General features: G+C 49.9%; 1 protein-coding gene across 1 annotated transcript; it reads left to right on the forward strand.

Annotated features, from left to right (window-relative positions):
- The first annotated feature begins 518 nt into the window (after nucleotides 1-518).
- On the forward strand, nucleotides 519-3,348 carry LOC119378313 (uncharacterized protein K02A2.6-like). The gene is made up of 3 exons (XM_037647489.1): nucleotides 519-2,282; nucleotides 2,476-2,813; nucleotides 2,907-3,348. The coding sequence occupies exons 1-3, from the start codon at nucleotides 519-521 to the stop codon at nucleotides 3,346-3,348; spliced, it is 2,544 nt and encodes an 847-aa protein (XP_037503417.1).
- Nucleotides 3,349-19,312: the final 15,964 nt, after the last annotated feature.

Raw genomic sequence — 19,312 nt, forward strand, 5'->3', positions numbered from 1 at the left:
TAAATTTTGCACGCCAAAGGAGCCGGACTGGGAAAGCTCGGCCACAGCCGGATCTGTGCGGCCAATGTGGACGGTGTGGTAACGAAAGACATGTCGAGGATGAATGTAAACACTTGCGTACGGTATGCCACAGGTGCGGCAAACGAGGCCACCTGAGCCGAATGTGCCAGTCAGCCACATCTATTCACCGACAACAGATGTCACATGTGGATAGACGATGGCAAGGGGCGTACGCAACGGTAGCTGAAGACTGCACAACCTCGGATGATAACGATGCCTTGTACACCATAGAGGCCGTCCTTCACCAAGAAACAAGCATCCGCAAGGTTATACCCATTTACAAAGTCGTCAGCTGGGATAACGTTCCTCTAACAATGCTGGTGGACACCGGATCACCTGTAAGCATCATTTCAGCAGCGGTGTTTCGGAAATACGAAGTGAAGTGGCCGCCGTTGCGAAAAACGCAGCTGAAACTGTCCTGCCTATTGGGTGAACTTCCAGTGCTTGGACAACTAAGCATGACGGCCAGATGCAATGGGAAGGATATGCAAGGCACGGTCGTAGTGGTCGACAGCTTGGGACCGTCGTTATGTGGCAGAGACACAATCAAGGCTGTCAATGAAATCGGAGTGCCCATGCTGACAAACGTCGTCGCGAGCGTGCAACCGATCAAGTTCAACGGACCCAACACGGGACTAGATGCCCTACTCGGCGAATATGCTGACGTCTTTGCTCGAGGTCTCGGATTATGCAAGGGACCTCTGGTGACATTCCAGTTGCAAGAAAACGTGGCTCCACGGTTTTTCAAGGCCCGGACTGTACCTTACGCCTTGAGGGACAAGATGTCGGATGCGCTGGATCAGCTAGTAGCCCAAGACGTCCTCACGCCTGTGAAAACCGCCGAGTGGGCAACACCAGTCGTACCCGTTCTAAAGAAGGAGGGGTCGCTCAGAATTTGCGGAGATTTTCGGATGACGATCAATGCGGCCACTGCGACGGAGCAGTACCCGTTGCCACGAGTGCAGGACATTTTTGCGAAACTGAATGGCGGGGAAGTTTTCACGACGTTGGACCTGCGCCAGGCCTACAACCAGCTACCATTGGATGAGCACGCTCAGAAGATAGCAGTCTTGAACACTCAAAAAGGTCTTTTTTGTTTTAAACGGCTGCCTTTTGGCGTAAGTTCGGCATCGGCCGTGTTTCAGAGACGCATGGACGCGCTTTTGAGCGATATTCCAGGAGTACAGGTGTATCTGGATGATATTATCGTCGCGGAAAAGCGAAGTGACATGTCACGGCTGCGGAAAGACCTTCAGAGATTGCGAGAATATGGTGTACGGTTGCACAAGGAAAAATGCAAATTTCGGCAAGCCGAGGTCACCTTTCTCGGCCATCGTATCGACGCTAAAGGACTGCGGCCAAAAGACGAGAGCATCAAGGCCGTTCGCGAAGCCCCCAGAGCCCACTTGGTGAGTGAGCTCAAAGCATTTTTAGGTCTTGTGAACTATTACGGCAAATTCTTGCCGAGCCTGGCGACCGTGCTCGCTCCGCTATACGCCCTTCTCGCCAAAGGTGCCAAGTGGCAGTGCGAGAAGGAACACAAAGAATCTTTTCGGAAAGTTAAGGAGGCAATGGAGGACTCCCAGTTTTTGGCCCATTTTGATCCTGAAATGCCGTTGAGGCTGGAGTGTGATGCGTCACCAGTAGGTATTGGAGCCGTTTTGTCTCACCGTGTCAATGGCGTTGCTTACCCAATTGGTGTCCGCTCCAGGAAGCTTACAAGGGCAGAATGTAATTACTCGCAGTTGGAAAAAGAGGCTCTGGCACTCGTGTTCGTGGTTGCCCGATTCAAGGACTACTTGTACGGACATCAGTTTGTCCTGGTGACTGGCCAGAAACCACTTACTGGTTTATTAAATCCAAAAAAGGCGATACCCCCGATGGCAGCCGCCCGAATTCAGCGTTGGGCTTTGTTTCTCGCTAAATACAGCTATACGGTGCAGTATCGTAAAGGCAGTGACCATTCAAAGGCAGATGCCCTCAGCCGATTGCCACTGCCTGCTTCAGATCCACGAGAAGGCCATTCCGACGAACGGGAGTACGTTTTGTTCGCCCAAGCGATGGAGGAAACGGCGATATGCGCCCGAGAGGTGAAACAAATGACTGATCGAGACACCACTCTCCAGCAGGTCAAAGAAAGGATTTTAGCGGGATGGCCGCTGTTTCGACCCCAGAATCACAAGCAGTACCGGCCGTACTTCAACAGAAGGATGGAACTGACCGTAAGTGAAAATTTGGTGTACTGGGGTCATCGCATTGTGTTACCCTTTGCGGCAAGAAGACACTCACTAAGACTGCTGCATGAAACTCATCCTGGCATGGTTTCCATGAAGAGTATCTCGAGAACGCTATTTTGGTACCCGGGACTAGACTGACATTGAACGACTGGTGAAATCATGCTCTGTTTGTGCACAGGCTTCCGCGATGCCACCTGTCCAGGTACCTGCGACATGGCCAGCGACCGGGGAAGGTTGGAGCCATCTGCAAGCTGATTTTGCAGGTCCGGTGGACGGACACATGGTCTTGGTCATCGTAGACTCGGAAACGAAATGGATCGAAGCGGTGCTAATGAAGATTGCCACGTCTGAAACCACGGTCAGAGCCCTGAGGTCAATATTTGCACGGTTTGGGCTTCCAAAAACGTTCGTGTCTGACAATGGACCTCACTTTGTGAGCGGTTTTTTTCGCGAGTTCTTGGCCCGTAACAAGGTGCAGCAACTAACAACAGTACCCTATCATCCCCAATCTAATGGGTTAGTCGAGAGAGCGGTGCGCACGGTCAAGGAAGGACGAAAGAAAAATCCGGGCAAGGACTTGATAACGCGGTTGGATCGGTTTTTGTGCAGGTACCGCCGAACACCCGGGCAGGATGGCAAATCACCGGCTGAACGTTTGCTGGGTTACCAGATTAGGACGAAGATAGACAACATTAAGCCGAAAGAAAAGTATGCTGATGGTTTGCCAGCAGAAGCTACGAGAAAATTTAATGCAGGGGAACCGGTGTGGGAGCGCACTTTTGGAAGAAGTCGAAGGTGGATTCCAGGAGTAGTGCACGACCAAAAAGGTTCTAGGATGGTCACCGTGGATTGTGCTCAAGGACGGCACCGACGGCATCTAGATCAGCTAAGACGTCGAGCTGAATCGGTGGACAGTGACCTTGGCCAGAAAAACAAGCAGGAGCCAGCCGAAGAGACTGGGGAAAATGTGCAAGACAGCCCGGAAGAAACAGCGGCGGAATCACCACCACCGCTCGTGCGAAGATCGACCCGGCCACGGAAACCACCATAACGGCTTTTAAAGGGGAGAGATTATGTGTCAGCGGTATGCAGTCTTATCAATGGACGTCACTGCCACGTCACATGCGTTTCGTATAAAAGCAAGCTGCCCTATAAATCGTTCTTCTTGTTTCGTTATCTGGCTTCCGTGTCGTATCTCGACAGCGACGTGGCATATATATATATGTATATATATATATATATATATATAAAGAAAAATCTACATTTTCTCTGAATTTCACGTGATTTTTATATGCATAGATATTATTAGATGATTTGCTTTTCAAAACTGTTTGTTTTAAATCAAGGAAGAATCTGCACAAACAGATTGTGCAGGCTGGGCCGTCCTATACTGCCACAACACAGTAGTGTTTAATAACACTGTTTTGGAAATATTACTGTGAAGCTTAAAAAGTACAGCCACATTTAACCCGTACTTCATCTGAGCATTCTATCTGCAAACTTCAAAGTCTCACTTTCGCGTTGTAAATACGATGAGTATGAAGAATCTGCTATGGCTGTAGCAGTCTTCAGGATCATCCGAATGGCAATTTCTTTACTTTTAGAGCCTTTTAAATAAAGTCTTTCTAAAGAAGAAGACCAAGGTCAGTCGATTAGTATTTATGGGTACCACATTGAGCCGGTTGTGTGTTGTTATAGGATCATAAATGCGAATTTATATACTAGGTGTCGTTCCTTGCGCTCCTATTTTTCCACAAACGTTAATCTGATATGATGCCTATATCGTAGGAGTGCACATCGTAGGAGTATCATGTAGTGTTTATTGCTTTTCTGTAAAATTAGATAGCAAGCACCACAACCACAATTGACGTTGCGTCGATATCACGCCTGTGTAGGCTGTTTTTCCAAACCAGTCTATAGACTTGGCGTGGCTCTGTGGTAGAATACCTGATTGCCACATAGAATGCTTGGGTTTGATTCCTGCTGGGATCCTCATTTTCATTCTGTCCATTCGTTGGGTCAACGCTGCCGGTGTCGGATTTATTAACGCTCTCGCATTTAGGTTACCAATGTCTGTTCTCGCCGTTCCTGGGTAGATATAAACAATCACCTGTGGCGCATACCCGTACACCGCGGCCCGGGGTAAACGGGTATGTTCGTGATATGGAGTAGCCGAGGCAATATGGACCTCAACCTATCCACAGCAAAACAGTTAGAACAGAACAGAACAGAACAGGGTATGTGCCACACGTGTCTGGAGGAAAGGGTTTGACGACGTACACGACCGAATTTTAGCGTTATGCATGTCATGACCCGACAGTCATATTCGTCAAATCCTCTTACCCTCCGATGCCAATTTTGGTCTACACCAAGTTAAGGAGGCGATCATGAGAGCACCCAGACGTAGGCGGCTAGATCGATAGATAGAGAGATACCTAGATAGAAACGCTCAAAGTGCCAGAGGTTCGCTAAGAAATGCTTCGCATTTAAAATAACATTACCGTAAACGGGTATGTGCCACAGAAATTAGCAGGCGATACTACTGGAATAACCACCTAGACGTAGCCCCTGCCGAACCTAGCTAACATCATGTTCAACCTAGCCACACCTCGATATAGCGAAGTTCAACCTAGCTACTGCCAAGGTCAACCTCGATATAGCCAAACTCAATGTAGCCACACCAAGTTTAACCTCGATATAGCGAAGTTTTACCGAGTTCAATCTAGCTATGGCCAAGTTTTGCCAGCTACAACTACAATAAGCTGCCAGTATATCTATGAGATGTGCGAACGCTTGGTCCTTGTCGCGATGTTCCGTCTTTGGAGCTTAAAAATCCGCATCGTACCTGTGGTTTAACTCGAAACTGCCTAGCATAACCTAGCTAAAACCTAGCAACTACCTATAAGAAACCTAGAAACGACCTGCATCACCTAGGCTTAGAAAGAACCTTGAAGCAAATAGATTATTCTCCAGATTTCGTCCAGTTTCGCTGTTTCAAGTCTTGCGTGGCTTAGTGCAAGCATCGCAATTTTTCCCGTAATATCACACCTTTCCTCTCGTCCTGAAATTCGAAAAGCCGTACATTAGGTCCTAATATTTCGGCTCTGAACCTCACTGCTATGCCACTCCAGCTGCCCGTGGCGATCCTGTGCGACTCCCGGCCAGCCCTACAAGCGCTGCTGAAGGCAGAACAAGCCTGCATTACCGTGGGGTTACTGTACGCCAAGCTAACCTCCATCGAAGCTAGCGGTGTGTGTCTGTCCCTCCACTAGCTTCCCTCGCACGTTATGATAGCCGGGAACGAGGAGGCCGATGCCGCCACTAAGGCAGCACACCACGGCGACACCCCAGTCACCAAAGCGGTAGCCCTGTCGGACTACTTCCGGTAACGACTGCGGAAGCTGCTACCAGCGGCCCACCATGACACGCAGGTGGCAAGCGGCAAACAACCGACACCCCTACCAGAAACCGGCCTGTAGAGACGCGAGCTGTGGCTGCTGCTTCGCCTGCGGACCGGCAGCGCTTGGCCTGTGGCACGCATGTTTTCCAAGGGTCGCTGCTCATCGCCTGCGTACCGCAGGTGCGGCGACGACGAAACGTTGGAACACATAATTTGCGCCTGCCCTGCCCTGGCCGCTGAACGACGCTTCATGGCGCGCCGCTATCGCCTGCTCGGTCTCCCTGCGACAACGGTGGAGGACTTCCTCTTTCCCGCACGGTGAAAGCTAAAGCCCTGCGAGCCTTCCTCGAGTTTGCGGCTTCTGCGGACCTCGCCGCCTTATAGACGAGCGCTTTGGCTTCGTGCTCCCGCCTTCGTTGACAAGACACTCTTGCCACGCAACTCACTCCTTTCTATCTTCCTTTCTTCTACCATCTTTTCTTCCCCTTTCCCATCCCTAAGGGCGCTGAGCCGTGCCCCCACGACGGGAGGCAGAAAATAGCGCCCCTTTCATTCCTTTCAGGAACCACTCTCTCTCTGAACCATGGCATCGGGGCCGTTGGTAAGCTGGGGCTCTAAGGAACAACACAAAGTGCGTGCGTCTGCAGCGCAGCGTTTGCTTTTTAGGGGCGAAGCTCCTTAAAGGGCCACTAAACCACCAACGGACGCTCGCCTGCTCCTCTCCGTGCCTTTGCTCTGTAGACAACTGCCGCCGTGACGTCACCTGTATGATTAGGTGACGTCGCGAGCAAGAGACGCTGTCAGTGGGCCTGTTTACTGCTAGCAAATGCGCGTGCTTCTTGCGTTTCCACCTCGGACGCTGAGGAAGGGCATTCGGAGAGGTGGATAGACAAGCCGAGGAACGCAGCCTAGCGAAGGAAAGAGCGAAACGAGAAAGCGCGTGCAACTCCGCCAGCGTTCGTTGTAGATTCGTGCACAACTGCAACGCCACAACTAAACTTCGACCTCTGGGTGGTTTAGGGGCCCTTTAAAGCGGCACCCGTTCGTCCCTCGTAGTGCGTAACCATTCGTAACGCTAGTACCAGATCTTGACCTCCAAGGTGGTGCCGATGGGAGATTTCTCCTGTGCGTTGTTGAACAATAAAAAATTCGCAGCGTGCGTGTTAACTAAAAGCCGAATTCTTCTGTCTCTCATTCCCCATTAGTGGCCATTGGCATGTTCCAGTAGGAAACGTTAGTAGAAGCAGAGGTGTAAGTGTTAGCTAAAAGCCGACTTCTTCTGTCTCTCATTCCCATTAGCAGCCATTGTTTACCTCCAAGGTAGTGCCTGGTGAGATTTCTCCTGTGCGTGATTAAACAATAAAACTTTTGTTCAAAACGCCGTTGATTGATGAAATAAACCAACGAAAGACGCCAGATGTTTTCTAAAAGCAAAACGAAAAGACGCCAGATGTTTCTAAAGCAAAACGAAAAGACGCCAGCTGCTTAAGTAAAGACGCCAGATGTTTTCTAAAGCAGTGGTTTTCTAAACAATGAAAATTCACAGCGTACATGTAAAATTAAAGTGAGCTGCAAGTCGTCATAACTCTCATCGAACCTTTAGTATAAACGTGCCCGATCTCACGTCGGTGATGATGTACGGGGCAGAATTCACGGAAGATTCACGGTTTACCGATGAACCTCCGTAGCTTCGCCCACTCATCATCTTTCACTCCGTGGATATGCTGTGATTTTAGGGGCGAAGCTCCTTAAGGCGGCACCCGTTCGTCCCTCGTAGTCGTCGTCATCGTAGTAGTCCGTAACAAGTCTTACGCTTTGACCTCCAAGGTGGTGCCGGTGGGAGATTTCTCCTGTGCGTGATTAAACAATAAAAATTTTGTTCAAAACGCCGTTGATTGATGAAATAAACCAACGAAAGACGCCAGATGTTTTGTAAACGCAGAACGAAAGAACGCCAGATGTTTTTTCTTAAAGTGTAGTAGTAGTAGTTGTATGTAGCCACCTCGCCCGATCGTCAACGGGCGAGGTGGACCGGCAACGGCGCGAGGACCCTGCCGTACGAGAGTTAAATCACACTAAAAGACCTACTTTGCGGGCGATACCCTCTAGTGAGCTTTCAACTTTTCGTCTTAATGTACATGATAAAGAAATTATTTCTACGAAAAACGCAAGGCACACCTTGAGCAATATATTGGTTTTGGGACGCTAAATGGAACCATGAGGCGATGCGAAGCCGGAGCACTTGCACGATCGCGTTCCGTTGGCTTTCGTTGGGCATGCTACCGACCTCGCGTCGTGGAACGCGCGTCCTGTCTTCCCTCTAGCCTTGCCTTTAATTCGCACAGGGCGAGCGGGGAATGCGGTCGCTCTTGGCGCTCTTTCGCTCGGTAGCGGACTTCTTCCTTGCATTTCACCGATCACAAGTGATAATGAAGGGACCACGTAAACCAACAGTACATAAAAGTTTGATGTTTAATATATACACGATGTTTCACACTCTTTATATTATGTACTGGCGCATTTCACGGAAGAGTTTCACGGTTTACAGAATGATTCCCTCCGTAGCTTCGCCCCACTCATCATCATTCACCCCGTGGATATGCTGTGATTTTTTTAAACTAAACCCCGCATGGACGACTTCTGCGAGCCAACCGCCCTATTCAATAAGAGTCCCGTGTGGAAGCGGGCAGCGTTTGAAGTGGTATGTCCATCAGCTTTGTCGCGGCGCCTGCTCGTACAATTCAATAGTTTATATATAAGGTTTCGCGTTTCCTATCCGGAAAACAGCTTCGTTGTTTTTCATAGTCGAGCAGACTTTCCATTTTAACGACAATCTGAGCAAACATTTAACCACTGAACGTGCGCCACAGTTTACTGGCCCAAATCGTAGACACAAGTATTTTGGTCGCTCCTTATGCTCGGCTCCACTGACGGACCTAGAGCTTACTGTACACCCGAGTGACAAGCAGTGATATAATCGTCAGGTTCTGTGAAAGAAAATCAATCGAAGGGACTAGAGCACGCAGTGATATAAATCGATAACCATTTTCGTAAAAGAAATCGAAAGGAGAAACGTTTAGTGGCAACGGTGCAGTTTATTTTCCATCTACGCGGTAATTACCGCATTAAATTTTTATTGAAATAACATACCTGTAAGCTAGCTAATGCTGCTATATTTCATTTTAGAATCTAGCGCACAAGACAAGGACAGAGTGAAAACCGACGAAAACGACGCATGTCTTCGTCCATTGTCACTTCATGCTTGGTGTTGTGCCTTAGATGCTGAAAACACTATATGGTTCATAATTTCTTCACCCCTGGCAACAACTTTCTGCGGCCGGATAGCCAACTCTGCGTAGCCTAGTCGTGCACTATTTCACGGCGCTGATTCGGTTGGGCCTCGAAAGGAAACCCTTAATAATTACACAGAAAAAAGCATAATTACAATTGTTTTCAACAGCGAAGCTGTTCAACAAACAGTTCCCTGTTCCCCCCTGTACCAAAAATTATGATAATAATAAACGGATATGCGCCATAGACATTGGGTAAATCACACTATTCTCCACTGGTCTACTAAAAATGAAGAAGGCAACTGCTAGCCTAACAAACGGGTATGTGCCAAAGAAATTTGTTGGGCCTATCAGAAACCTATCTTCATCATAAACGCGTATGTGTCACAGAAATAGGGTATAACCCACTACACACAACTTCCGCTAGAAAAGGAACAAGGCCACAGCTAGCCCAACAAATGGCTGCGAAGTGACGGCGGTGAGCCCAAGACCCCGAATTCATGTAGTTTGCAAGGGTTGACGCTTGGGCAAGTAGGTTGGTTTGTTGACCCGAATTCATGCAACGAGAGAACACTAGGGAACAGGAAAATCAACGGTGGTGCGAGAAGACCCCGAAGCGATGGAAGGCCCACGCCATTGAGAACGCGCCCTTGTCGTGTCTGTGACTAGTCGGTGACTTAACTCGAACCTCTCGGCGCTGAGAATCGACGTAGAAACAGCCTGGATCGCCTAGTATCGGCCAGCTAAAGGCTAGCAACGACCTAGAAGCAACTTAGAAAGAACGTGCAACGCGTAGTGCAGGCCTAGTTCAACCCCACTACAGCCAAGTTCAAGCAAAGTTCAAGCAAAAGTTCAATAACGCTACAGCATAGGACAAGTCAAGTTCAATCAAAAGATCAACATCCCTACAGACAAGTTAAAGCAAAAGTTCAACATAGCTACAGCCAAGTTCAAGTAATAGTTTTTTCGAGATAGAACAATAAAAATGCATGAGACTGATCAGCTTCTCTGTGTATCGGTCAATGCGCGGCTTAGTGCAAGCTTTGAACAATATTTGTATCAAGATTTTTTCGGATTCTCAGGAAGCTTATCGCATAAAACTGCCTTTTTTTGCTGTGTCCTACTTTCCGATGTACATTTCGCGGTTTAAACAGCAGCGGCGCCGATCTGTTGCAGCTACCACGCGTCGAAGCTTGTTAGCGAGCATGAGCCATTTTGCACAAGCTCCATTCCAGAAGTTTATAAGTTCATTCATCGAACACGAAGAAGCGATGGCATAGGTGCGTTCCTAAATGCTTCATTCTCCGCGAACAATTAGGAGGAAATGGCTCATATTTTACGCAGTTGAAACCACAAGCCCAATTGGCTCTATTTCATCACAACAGCCACGTTGCGATGAGATAGATCAACAGCGCCCTTTACGAAGATTCAATAACCAATAGAGAGAGAGAGAGAGAGAGAAGCAACGTTCTTGAACCGAAAACATTTTCACAGAGGAATGACGGTCAGGCCGTGCCTGGTCACCACCTTTTCGGCTGGTTGTATGGCCGGGAGCTGTACTTGGAGGCTCGTACTGCAGAGAACTTTTGCCCACGCCTCGGGCGAGGGAGTGGTCAGAAGATCAGGCGGGGGTGGATCCTCGCTGCAGTACCATAATATGTGAGAGAGGGAGGCGACAGATCTAGACTGCGAGCAGTGTGGACTGAACAGATCGGTGTAAATGTGTGATGTACCGGAGCATATCGCTGTCAGCTCTGTGCCAGCGTGAAAGAAGACGTTGACGTTCGTGTGGTTCGTGCTCGCCGGGTTTCTGCCTGAACCAGCTTGGTTGACTCACGCCTTCTACATAATAATAACAAGTGTTTGTGGGAGAACACGCTTGTTGCATTTGGTGGAGTCGCTGGGTAGTCCCCTACCACGCCCTGGAGCTCCGCAGCCGTACGCTACCGTCCGATTCCAGAATGACCGAGCGCGTCGATCCCTCACAAGCCTCGTCCACCCCCCGTCTGTCATGTGCTCTGGTGTATTTCGTCTGCGCGACCCTCCAGTCTACAGCGGCACTGAAGATCGTGATGTCGAGGACTGGCTGGCAGACTACGAACGTGCCAGCGCGATTAACAAGTGGGATGACCCTGCAAAGCTGACTCACGTCATCTTCTACTTGAATGATTTGGCCAACCTATGGTTCATCAACCACCAAGCCGATATCCCCACTTGGTCGGCTTTTAAAGAGACCGTGACGTCGTTTTTCGGTCGTCCAGCTATGCGGAAACTTCGCGCTGAACACAGCCTGCGGGGACGATCTCAACAAATTGGTGAGAGCTTTACGAGCTACATTGAGGATGTCATCGGCCTCTGCAGGCGTGTGGATGCGAGTATGTCGGAGCCTGACAGAATCCGACATATAATGAAAGGCATTGACGATGACGCCTTTCATATGCTTGTGGCCAAAAACCCACAGACCGTGACCGATGTAATTCAGCTCTGCCAAAGTTTTGATGAGCTGCGCAAGCAGCGAATTTCTACACGTCGCGCTAACACACAAACAGCGGACCTTTCAGCTCTGGGGTCCAGGAGTATTGGTGCTGACTACACCGCATTGCTGCCACAAATTCAGCAATACATCCGTGAGGAAGTTGCTCGTCAGCTCTCCCTTGTGGCCACCATCAACGAGCCCCCCACTGCACTGGACCACTCACTTCGTCGCGCTATCCAGACACAAGTTGCCGAGGCTCTCCCTCCGCCGGTGCCGCCAGCACAAGTTGCTGCGCCGCTTACTTATGCCGAAGCCGTCACCCGAGCTCGTGCCCAACCGACGCCCTCTTCATTCGGCCCAACCACCAACTACTACAGGTCGCCACTTCCGGTACACCCGCTAAATGTACCTTTCTCGCCTCCCCGAGCACCTGTGAATCCTTGGCGTACTCCGGATAACCGGCCCGTCTGCTTCGCCTGCGGTATTCCGGGGCACGTTGCTCGCTATTGTCGCCGCCGTGGACTCTATTTTCGTGATGCTCAGCCCTCCGGCTACATCCCTCAGCAACCAGAACCCCATGGTACACCTGATGCGCCTGACTCCCGCTCACGTCGACCCGACTTCGCCTCACGTCGAACCGACTTCACCTCACGTCGATCTCCTTCGCCCCGCCGCCGGTCTATTTCCCCCATGCTTCGCCGTTCCAACCACGCCCAGGAGGAAAACTAGCAGTCGCAGTTCCTGAGGCAAGAACTGCGCCACTGATGAAATTTTCAAGGCCTCATGTTTCGCCCCCTAACGAGATTGCGGTGTTTGTCGACGGTTTCGCCACAAACGCTCTTGTCGACACAGGCGCCGATGTTTGTGTAATCAGTGAAGTGCTGTGCCGCAAACTGAAAAAAGTGACGACTCCGCTGTTTCACATTTCCTTACGCACAGCGAGTTCGCAGCACGTCAAACCTTCCGCCACATGCACTGCTCGTGTTGTGATTCAAGGCGTACTTTACATAGTCGACTTTGTCGTCCTTTCACATGCGTCTCATGAAGTTATCCTCGGATGGGACTTCCTTTCTGCTAATGATGCGGTTGTCGACTGCGCTCGTGCACAACTCGCCTTGTCTCCGTTCAGTACCACAACTGTAGATCTCGCTTGCTCGCCCAAAAAGGTGGTTGTCGCTGCTGACGTCGCCATCTCTGCTTTCTCTGTCGCCATGGTGTCCATTTCTTGTACCTCTGTTTCTGATTCGACCGCCCTCTTTATGCCGTCTAAGGAATGCACTCGTCGCCGGAACCTTGTCGTCCCGTTTGCCGTCCTCACGTTTGCCGGTGGTTCCAGTGCCGTTTACGTGTGCAATCCGTCCCCTTGCCCTTCTACTTTATTGCAAGGCGAATGTATCGGGCGTCTTGACGCTTGTGATGCCATCTTCCCTTTCGATGCCCCTTCCGACACGACGCTAATGCCCGTGAATGCCGTCACGTCTGCTGCTGCACCCTCACTACCTGACGAAGACGTACTGTTGCGCAGCGTGGACACCGCGCTTACGCAAGATCAGCGCAATCAGGTCGCTCAACTCCTTAACCGTTTCCGCGCCTCCTTCGACCACGGCCAACCTGCCTTGGGACGCACGTCAGTTGTTGCTCACAATATTGACACTGGTAATCATGCTCCGCTGCGCCAGCGTCCCTACCGAGTCTCCCAGGCTGAGCGCGACGTCATCACTCAACATGTCGATGACATGCTGCAACATGGCGTCATTCAGCAATCGCACAGTCCTTGGGCTCCTCCAGTCGTCTTGGTGAGGAAAAAGGACGGCTCAATCAGATTTTGCGTAGATTATCGGCGACTAAACAAGATCACACGCAAGGATGTCTATCCCCTGCCACGTATTGATGACGCCTGGATTGCCTTCAAGGCGCAGAATTTTTCTCTTCCCTAGATCTGCGCTCTGGATATTGGCAAGTGCCGATGGCTGAACCAGATCGTCCAAAAACGGCGTTTGTTACCCCTGACGGCTTATATGAATTTAATGTAATGCCCTTCGGCCTTTGCAATGCGCCTGCGACTTTTGAAAGGATGATGGACAGTATTCTCCGGGGACTTAAGTGGCGCATCTGCCTTTGCTATTTGGACGACATAGTTGTCTTTTCTCCTAATTTCGAGACTCATCTCACCCGCCTTGAGCAAGTTCTTCAGTGCCTTACAGCAGCCGGGTTGCAATTAAACTTGAAGAAATGCCATTTTGGCGCTCGCCAGCTTACGATTTTAGGCCATGTCGTCTCAAAAGAAGGAATTCTACCAGACCCTGCCAAACTTCGTGCCGTTGCCGAGTACCCCAAGCCTACTACCCTAAAGGAGCTTCGTAGCTTCGTCGGCTTGTGTTCCTATTTCCGCCGTTTCATCCGTAATTTCGCCTCTATTATCGCTCCCTTGACGCAGCTTCTTTCCGGCAGCGCTGAGCTCTCGGCCTGGAATTCCCGTTGCGACGACTCATTTACGACGTTGCGCCGGCTCCTCACATCTCCACCAGTACTCCGCCACTTCGATCCCAATGCGCCTACTGAAATCCACACGGATGCTAGCGGTGTCGGTCTCGGTGCCATTCTCGCTCAACGCAAGGATGGCTGCGACGAGTACGTTGTCGCATATGCCAGCCGTACCCTAACGAAGGCAGAGTCAAACTACTCTGTAACCGAAAAGGAATGCTTGGCTATTATTTGGGCTATAGGGAAATTTCGCACTTATCTTTACGGACGCCAGTTTGATATTGTCACCGACCACCATGCCTTATGCTGGCTATCGTCCTTGAAAGACCCTACTGGCCGCCTTGCTCGTTGGGCTTTACGCCTTCAAGAATACGACATACGTGTTGTTTATCGCTCGGGACGCCGACATTCTGACGCCGATGCCCTATCACGTTCTCCGCTCCCTCCTGACCCTGTCTGCTTCCCCACTGCCACCTGCGATTCATCATCTTTGAGCGTCACTGACATGCCGGCCGAGCAGCGCAAGGATTCCTGGATCGCCTCCCTGCTCGACGTCCTCTCTCGCCCTTCGCCAGAATCCACCTCACGCTCCCTCCGTCGTCAAGCAAAACACTTTGCTGTGCGTGAAGGATTGCTGTACCGCCGAAATTACCTGACGGATGGCCGTAGGTGGCTGCTTGTCATTCCCCGTCATTTGCGCTCGGACATATGCGCTGCCTTCCATGATGACCCCCAGTGTGGCCACGCTGGAGTATTCAAAACTTACTCCCGCCTTCGTCTAAGGTACTACTGGCGCGGCATGTATCGGCACGTTCGCCAGTATGTTCGGTCATGTGACGCGTGTCAACGCCGCAAGACGCCTCCTCACAGCACAGCTGGCCCTCTGCAACCCTTACCCTGCCCGGCAAGACCGTTCGACCGCGTCGGAATTGATCTTTATGGTCCTCTTCCAAACACTCCTCAAGGCAACCGGTGGATCATTGTCGCCGTAGATCATCTCACACGCTACGCGGAAACATCTGCGCTGCCAGCTACCACCGCAAAAGACGTTGCCTGCTTTCTTCTTCACCACCTGATTTTGAGACACGGTGCACCTCGTGAATTGCTAAGCGACCGTGGCCGCGTGTTTCTCTCGAACGCCATCGACGCACTGCTAAAGGCATGTCGCATTGTCCATCGCACAACCTCGGCATACCACCCTCAAACAAATGGCATGACGGAACGCTTTAATCGTACCCTTGGAGATATGCTCGCCATGTACGCGTCTGACGATCACACTAATTGGGACCGCGTGCTCCCTTTCGTCACTTACGCCTACAACTCTGCGCCACAAACTACCACCGGCTTCTCTCCGTTCTTCCTTCTATACGGACGGGAACCTTCGTGCTCCATGGATACCATTCTCCCCTACCGACCCGATGTTTCCGAAGCCACGCCTGTTTCCGAAGCAGCTGCTTATGCCGAAGAGTGTCGTCAGCTCGCTCGCTCGTTTACCGCGCAAGAACAATGGCGCCAAAAAACTCGTCACGACGCCTCTGCATCTAGTACGCACTATTCGCCGGGAATGCGAGTTTGGCTCTGGGTCCCGTCCACTACGCCCGCACTTTCCTCAAAGCTTTCGTCGAAATACCACGGCCCATACCGTGTGGTGCAACAAACATCTCCCGTCAACTATGATATTGAGCCGATCGACCCACCATCTGACCACCGCTGTCGAGGGCGTGAAACAGTTCACGTATCACGGCTAAAGCCGTGCTACGACCCTCCTGTCGTGTCATCTCCTTAGGTCGCCAGGATGGCTCCTTTTTGCACGGAGAGTAATTGTACCGGAGCATACCGGTGTCAGCTCTGTGCCAGCGTGAAAGAAGACGTTGACGTTCGTGTGGTTCGTGCTCGCCAGGTTTCTGCCTGAACCAGCTTGGTTGACTCACGCCTTCTACATAATAATAACAAGTGTTTGTGGGTGAACACGCTTGTTGCAGTGAGTACATCTGTGGGCACGGGAAAGATTAATTACCAATACGATGCTTCACGTGTAAAACGCATCCTGTATTTATTAAAATTAGAAGAGGCGCTGGCCTGTGGCACTAGAGAGGCACATGTCGATTATACGGTTCGCCGGGTGCATGCCACTGTGCAAGAACAGCGTCCTTGACCACCGCATATGTGGACCGTGTTTCCTTCGCTTTGAATTCGGAACACAAAACGCGCACTCCTGAATGGCTTGTGTAAAGACTGCTGCTGCCCGTCGACCGCGACGCGTCCGCTGCGACCGCTGACATGAGATGGCAGAAAGGAAACAGCGCGAAAGGCGGAACATCAGAAAAAGAAAGACGCATACAACAGCGCTGACTTACAACAATGGTTTATTCGTCAACACCGCGCACTATATATGCGCAGTTCCAAAAAAAGAAGAATGAACATAAAAATGGCAAACACTGCCAACCATGCTCATTGCACGTACAGCCATCAGAGAGATAATCAATTTCCTTCCTGACAAGGCATAAATACTGCGTAGCGTTGACGAATAAACGTTTGCGTTAAAGGGGAACTCCGGGCATTTTTTAATATTCACCGATTTCAATTAAACTTTCATAATATGTTATCTGCGGTGCCCTCGTGATATGTGGCAAACTATACAACCGTAAGTCATTTAGGTTTCTAGAAAACAAATTTAAAATCTGGCAGCCAATTCCGGAATCACGCCTGTTAACGCGGGCCACCCTGTGTATGTGAGGTATAGTGCTTACACTTTTCGGACCCCGCCTCGCCCAGCAGACGGTTGCAGCGCGCGCTTTCTTCTACGAGGCGGCGACGACGCGAGCAAAGTTGGGCTTTGTTAGCTGCATAGCGTCTTAGTCGTCATTGACATCGAGTCTTACAGTAAGCACGCCCAGTATTGAGCAACGAGGAGATCGATGCGGGGCACGTGAGCTACTTCACGCGCAGGTGAGTAGAAATCAAAAGACGATGCTTACGCGCTCATATAGTAGCTGCAATCATCGCTGTACTCGTCACTGGTAAGTTGAGACGGGTTGCCACAGCTTGATTCCGCGTCAGATGACATCGCCAGCTTGCTTTTCGCGTGATTGAAGAAGCGCGTATGCTATGTTGACACCCAGGCCAGCCGTGGCGGCCTGTAGCGTACTTCGTGACGTCATCGCATAACGAGCACGGAGCAGCTCAGCTCCCTGTTTCGGTTTAAACTCAACGTATGGTGCTTATTTGAAATTATTGACTAGTCTCTAAGCAAAATGAACCACCCTTGCGGTTACATGGCTGTTAATACTATTTGAAAACGGCATTATCTCAATATGGTCGAAAATGCACCAGAGTTCCCCTTTAAGTCTGATGCTGTTTTATGTGTCATCCTTTTTCTGTTCCATCTTAGCCACTGATTTATTTGCGCTATATCGCAGCAACACGCCCGAGCGATCACATTAACGTGAGCCTAGGGAAATTTTTTGCAGCTACCAAAGTCGAAAAACAAAAATACTGCCCTGTATGCAGCGAAATTCAGAAAACGACTTGTTGCCATTGGCGAGAGTTTGCAATTGAGCAATTTCTGCTTTGCGGAATTTTTTAGTGGCACGAGCACCGGATGACGCTCTTGTATCTCTCCCAAACACTTCTGGTCGAGCGGTTACTTCAAATTTTCCGATCATTCAATAAAAGAACTACACCATCTCCCACTCAAGGAAACCATGAGGGGATGCGAAGCAGCATTGGGGGCGCACACCAAGATTCCGTTACGTTCAATCGGCGTCTCCGTTAGTGTGTGAGGTTTATATTTAGTGTTTATGTTATCATTACGTTGTGTTTGTGCGTTTCTTCCGTTAGCACTTTCCGACGCTGACGCTTGGCTTCGCAGCTCGACGTTGCCGTTTTGCTTATGCTTGCCAGGCCCGGAGTTCGAATTCATTTTGCCTGCGCAGCCGTTTGCGTTCGGCATCGCGAGCCCTGCGCTGCTGCTCCGCGACGATCTCGACCTCGGCAGAGGCTGGAATGCTGTTGCAACTGGCGCCGACGTTGACGTTACAACTCACGAGAGCTAGGAACTCACGTGCAAACCTAGAATTGGCTCCCCCGGTAGAAGCACGGGCCTTTCGCCGCTCGTACTCGGCTCCTCCAACTACAAGCAAACTACGCTTAGCCCGTTTTCTCGCCGCGTCGTTAAACCTATTCCGGATCTCCCCTAAGTGACCCTGGTATCTCCGACAAAAGTTGTTCTCTAAGTGGCCCTCGTATTTCTCCGACAAAATTTCGCGATGAAGTGCTGACGAAAGACATTGTAAGCCGCCTTTGACTTACAGAAAACGGTCCATTCATTATCCGGTTGTTGGTTGATATAGTCGACGGTACCTTGCTGGAAAGTAAGCTGTGAAGAAGTCAATTTGTAACGGACCTCAATAAAGTTGCTCTCTCTCTCTCTCTCACGTGACGAATCTTGTTAGTAAGGTTGACGTGTCGTGATGTCATAGCTTCGATGGAGCCGGTCTGGGTGGCCGAGTCATTCGTGTAGACCGGAATTGCTCCAGCACAGAAAGTGTGCAAACAATCCAGACCTGATTGGTTCAAGGTCAGGGTGTATGCGTATCCTGGTTTAAAGGGGGATGTGGGGCTAAATGTCAACTTTCGAACTACTGCGCTGATTTTGATAAGAATTCCAGGGATGGCTAAGCTTCTTGATATTAGGACATATTCCAATTATCAGAACCCTAGCATGAACAACAAAAAACCTGCAACTGTTATAATGATTCCTTATGTATGCTAACTTGCGAAGACTATCATTTCCAAAATAATACAAATGTACGAGTTATTTAACATTTTAAGTCCTCAAGAAGGTTTGCGATGCAGGATAAGGCCCGTACTGTATTTTTTATTACGTTCCTGCACAAATGCTATCGCTGTCACTGCAAACAGTACCTTTTTCCCATTGTAACTGCATGTCAGACTAGTGTATTTTCTGTTGTGTTAGAGACTACTTAGGGATCCGAAAAGTGCTTTGTCTTGTTCCAGACTAAATGTAAATCTAGAAACAAGCTTGTAAGGAGATTTTGGCGAAGGTGTTTGGAAATGATAGTTTTTCTAAGAGGCTCGTTCCCCCAAAACTCCGAACTGAGAAAAATTAGTTTAAAGATTTCACAACATGATATTTTTTTGATGGTCGACAACATTTATCAAGGTTACCTCCTGCATAGATATGGCGTTCCCCACCAACATGACACTGTTCTGTGACAATTTCCTGCACTCGTCGTCAATTTTTCGCAGCTTTAGAACTATACATGTTGCTCACAACACGTGTTGGTCACGAAACGGACCACGCGTTGGTCGCAATGAACTCCCAGACAAACGAACATATAAG

This window comes from Rhipicephalus sanguineus, unplaced genomic scaffold (assembly GCF_013339695.2).
Source record: "Rhipicephalus sanguineus isolate Rsan-2018 unplaced genomic scaffold, BIME_Rsan_1.4 Seq778, whole genome shotgun sequence".
Lineage (NCBI taxonomy): Eukaryota > Metazoa > Arthropoda > Arachnida > Ixodida > Ixodidae > Rhipicephalus > Rhipicephalus sanguineus.

Bases quoted from the DNA above. Each gene is read 5' to 3' on its own strand.
- LOC119378313 (XM_037647489.1), top strand. From the start codon at position 519: ATGACGGCCAGATGCAATGGGAAGGATATGCAAGGCACGGTCGTAGTG. The intron at 2,283-2,475 runs GTAAGTGAAAAT...GTTTGTGCACAG, and splicing joins ACAGAAGGATGGAACTGACC to GCTTCCGCGATGCCACCTGT. The intron at 2,814-2,906 runs GTTAGTCGAGAG...GTTTTTGTGCAG, and splicing joins TATCATCCCCAATCTAATGG to GTACCGCCGAACACCCGGGC.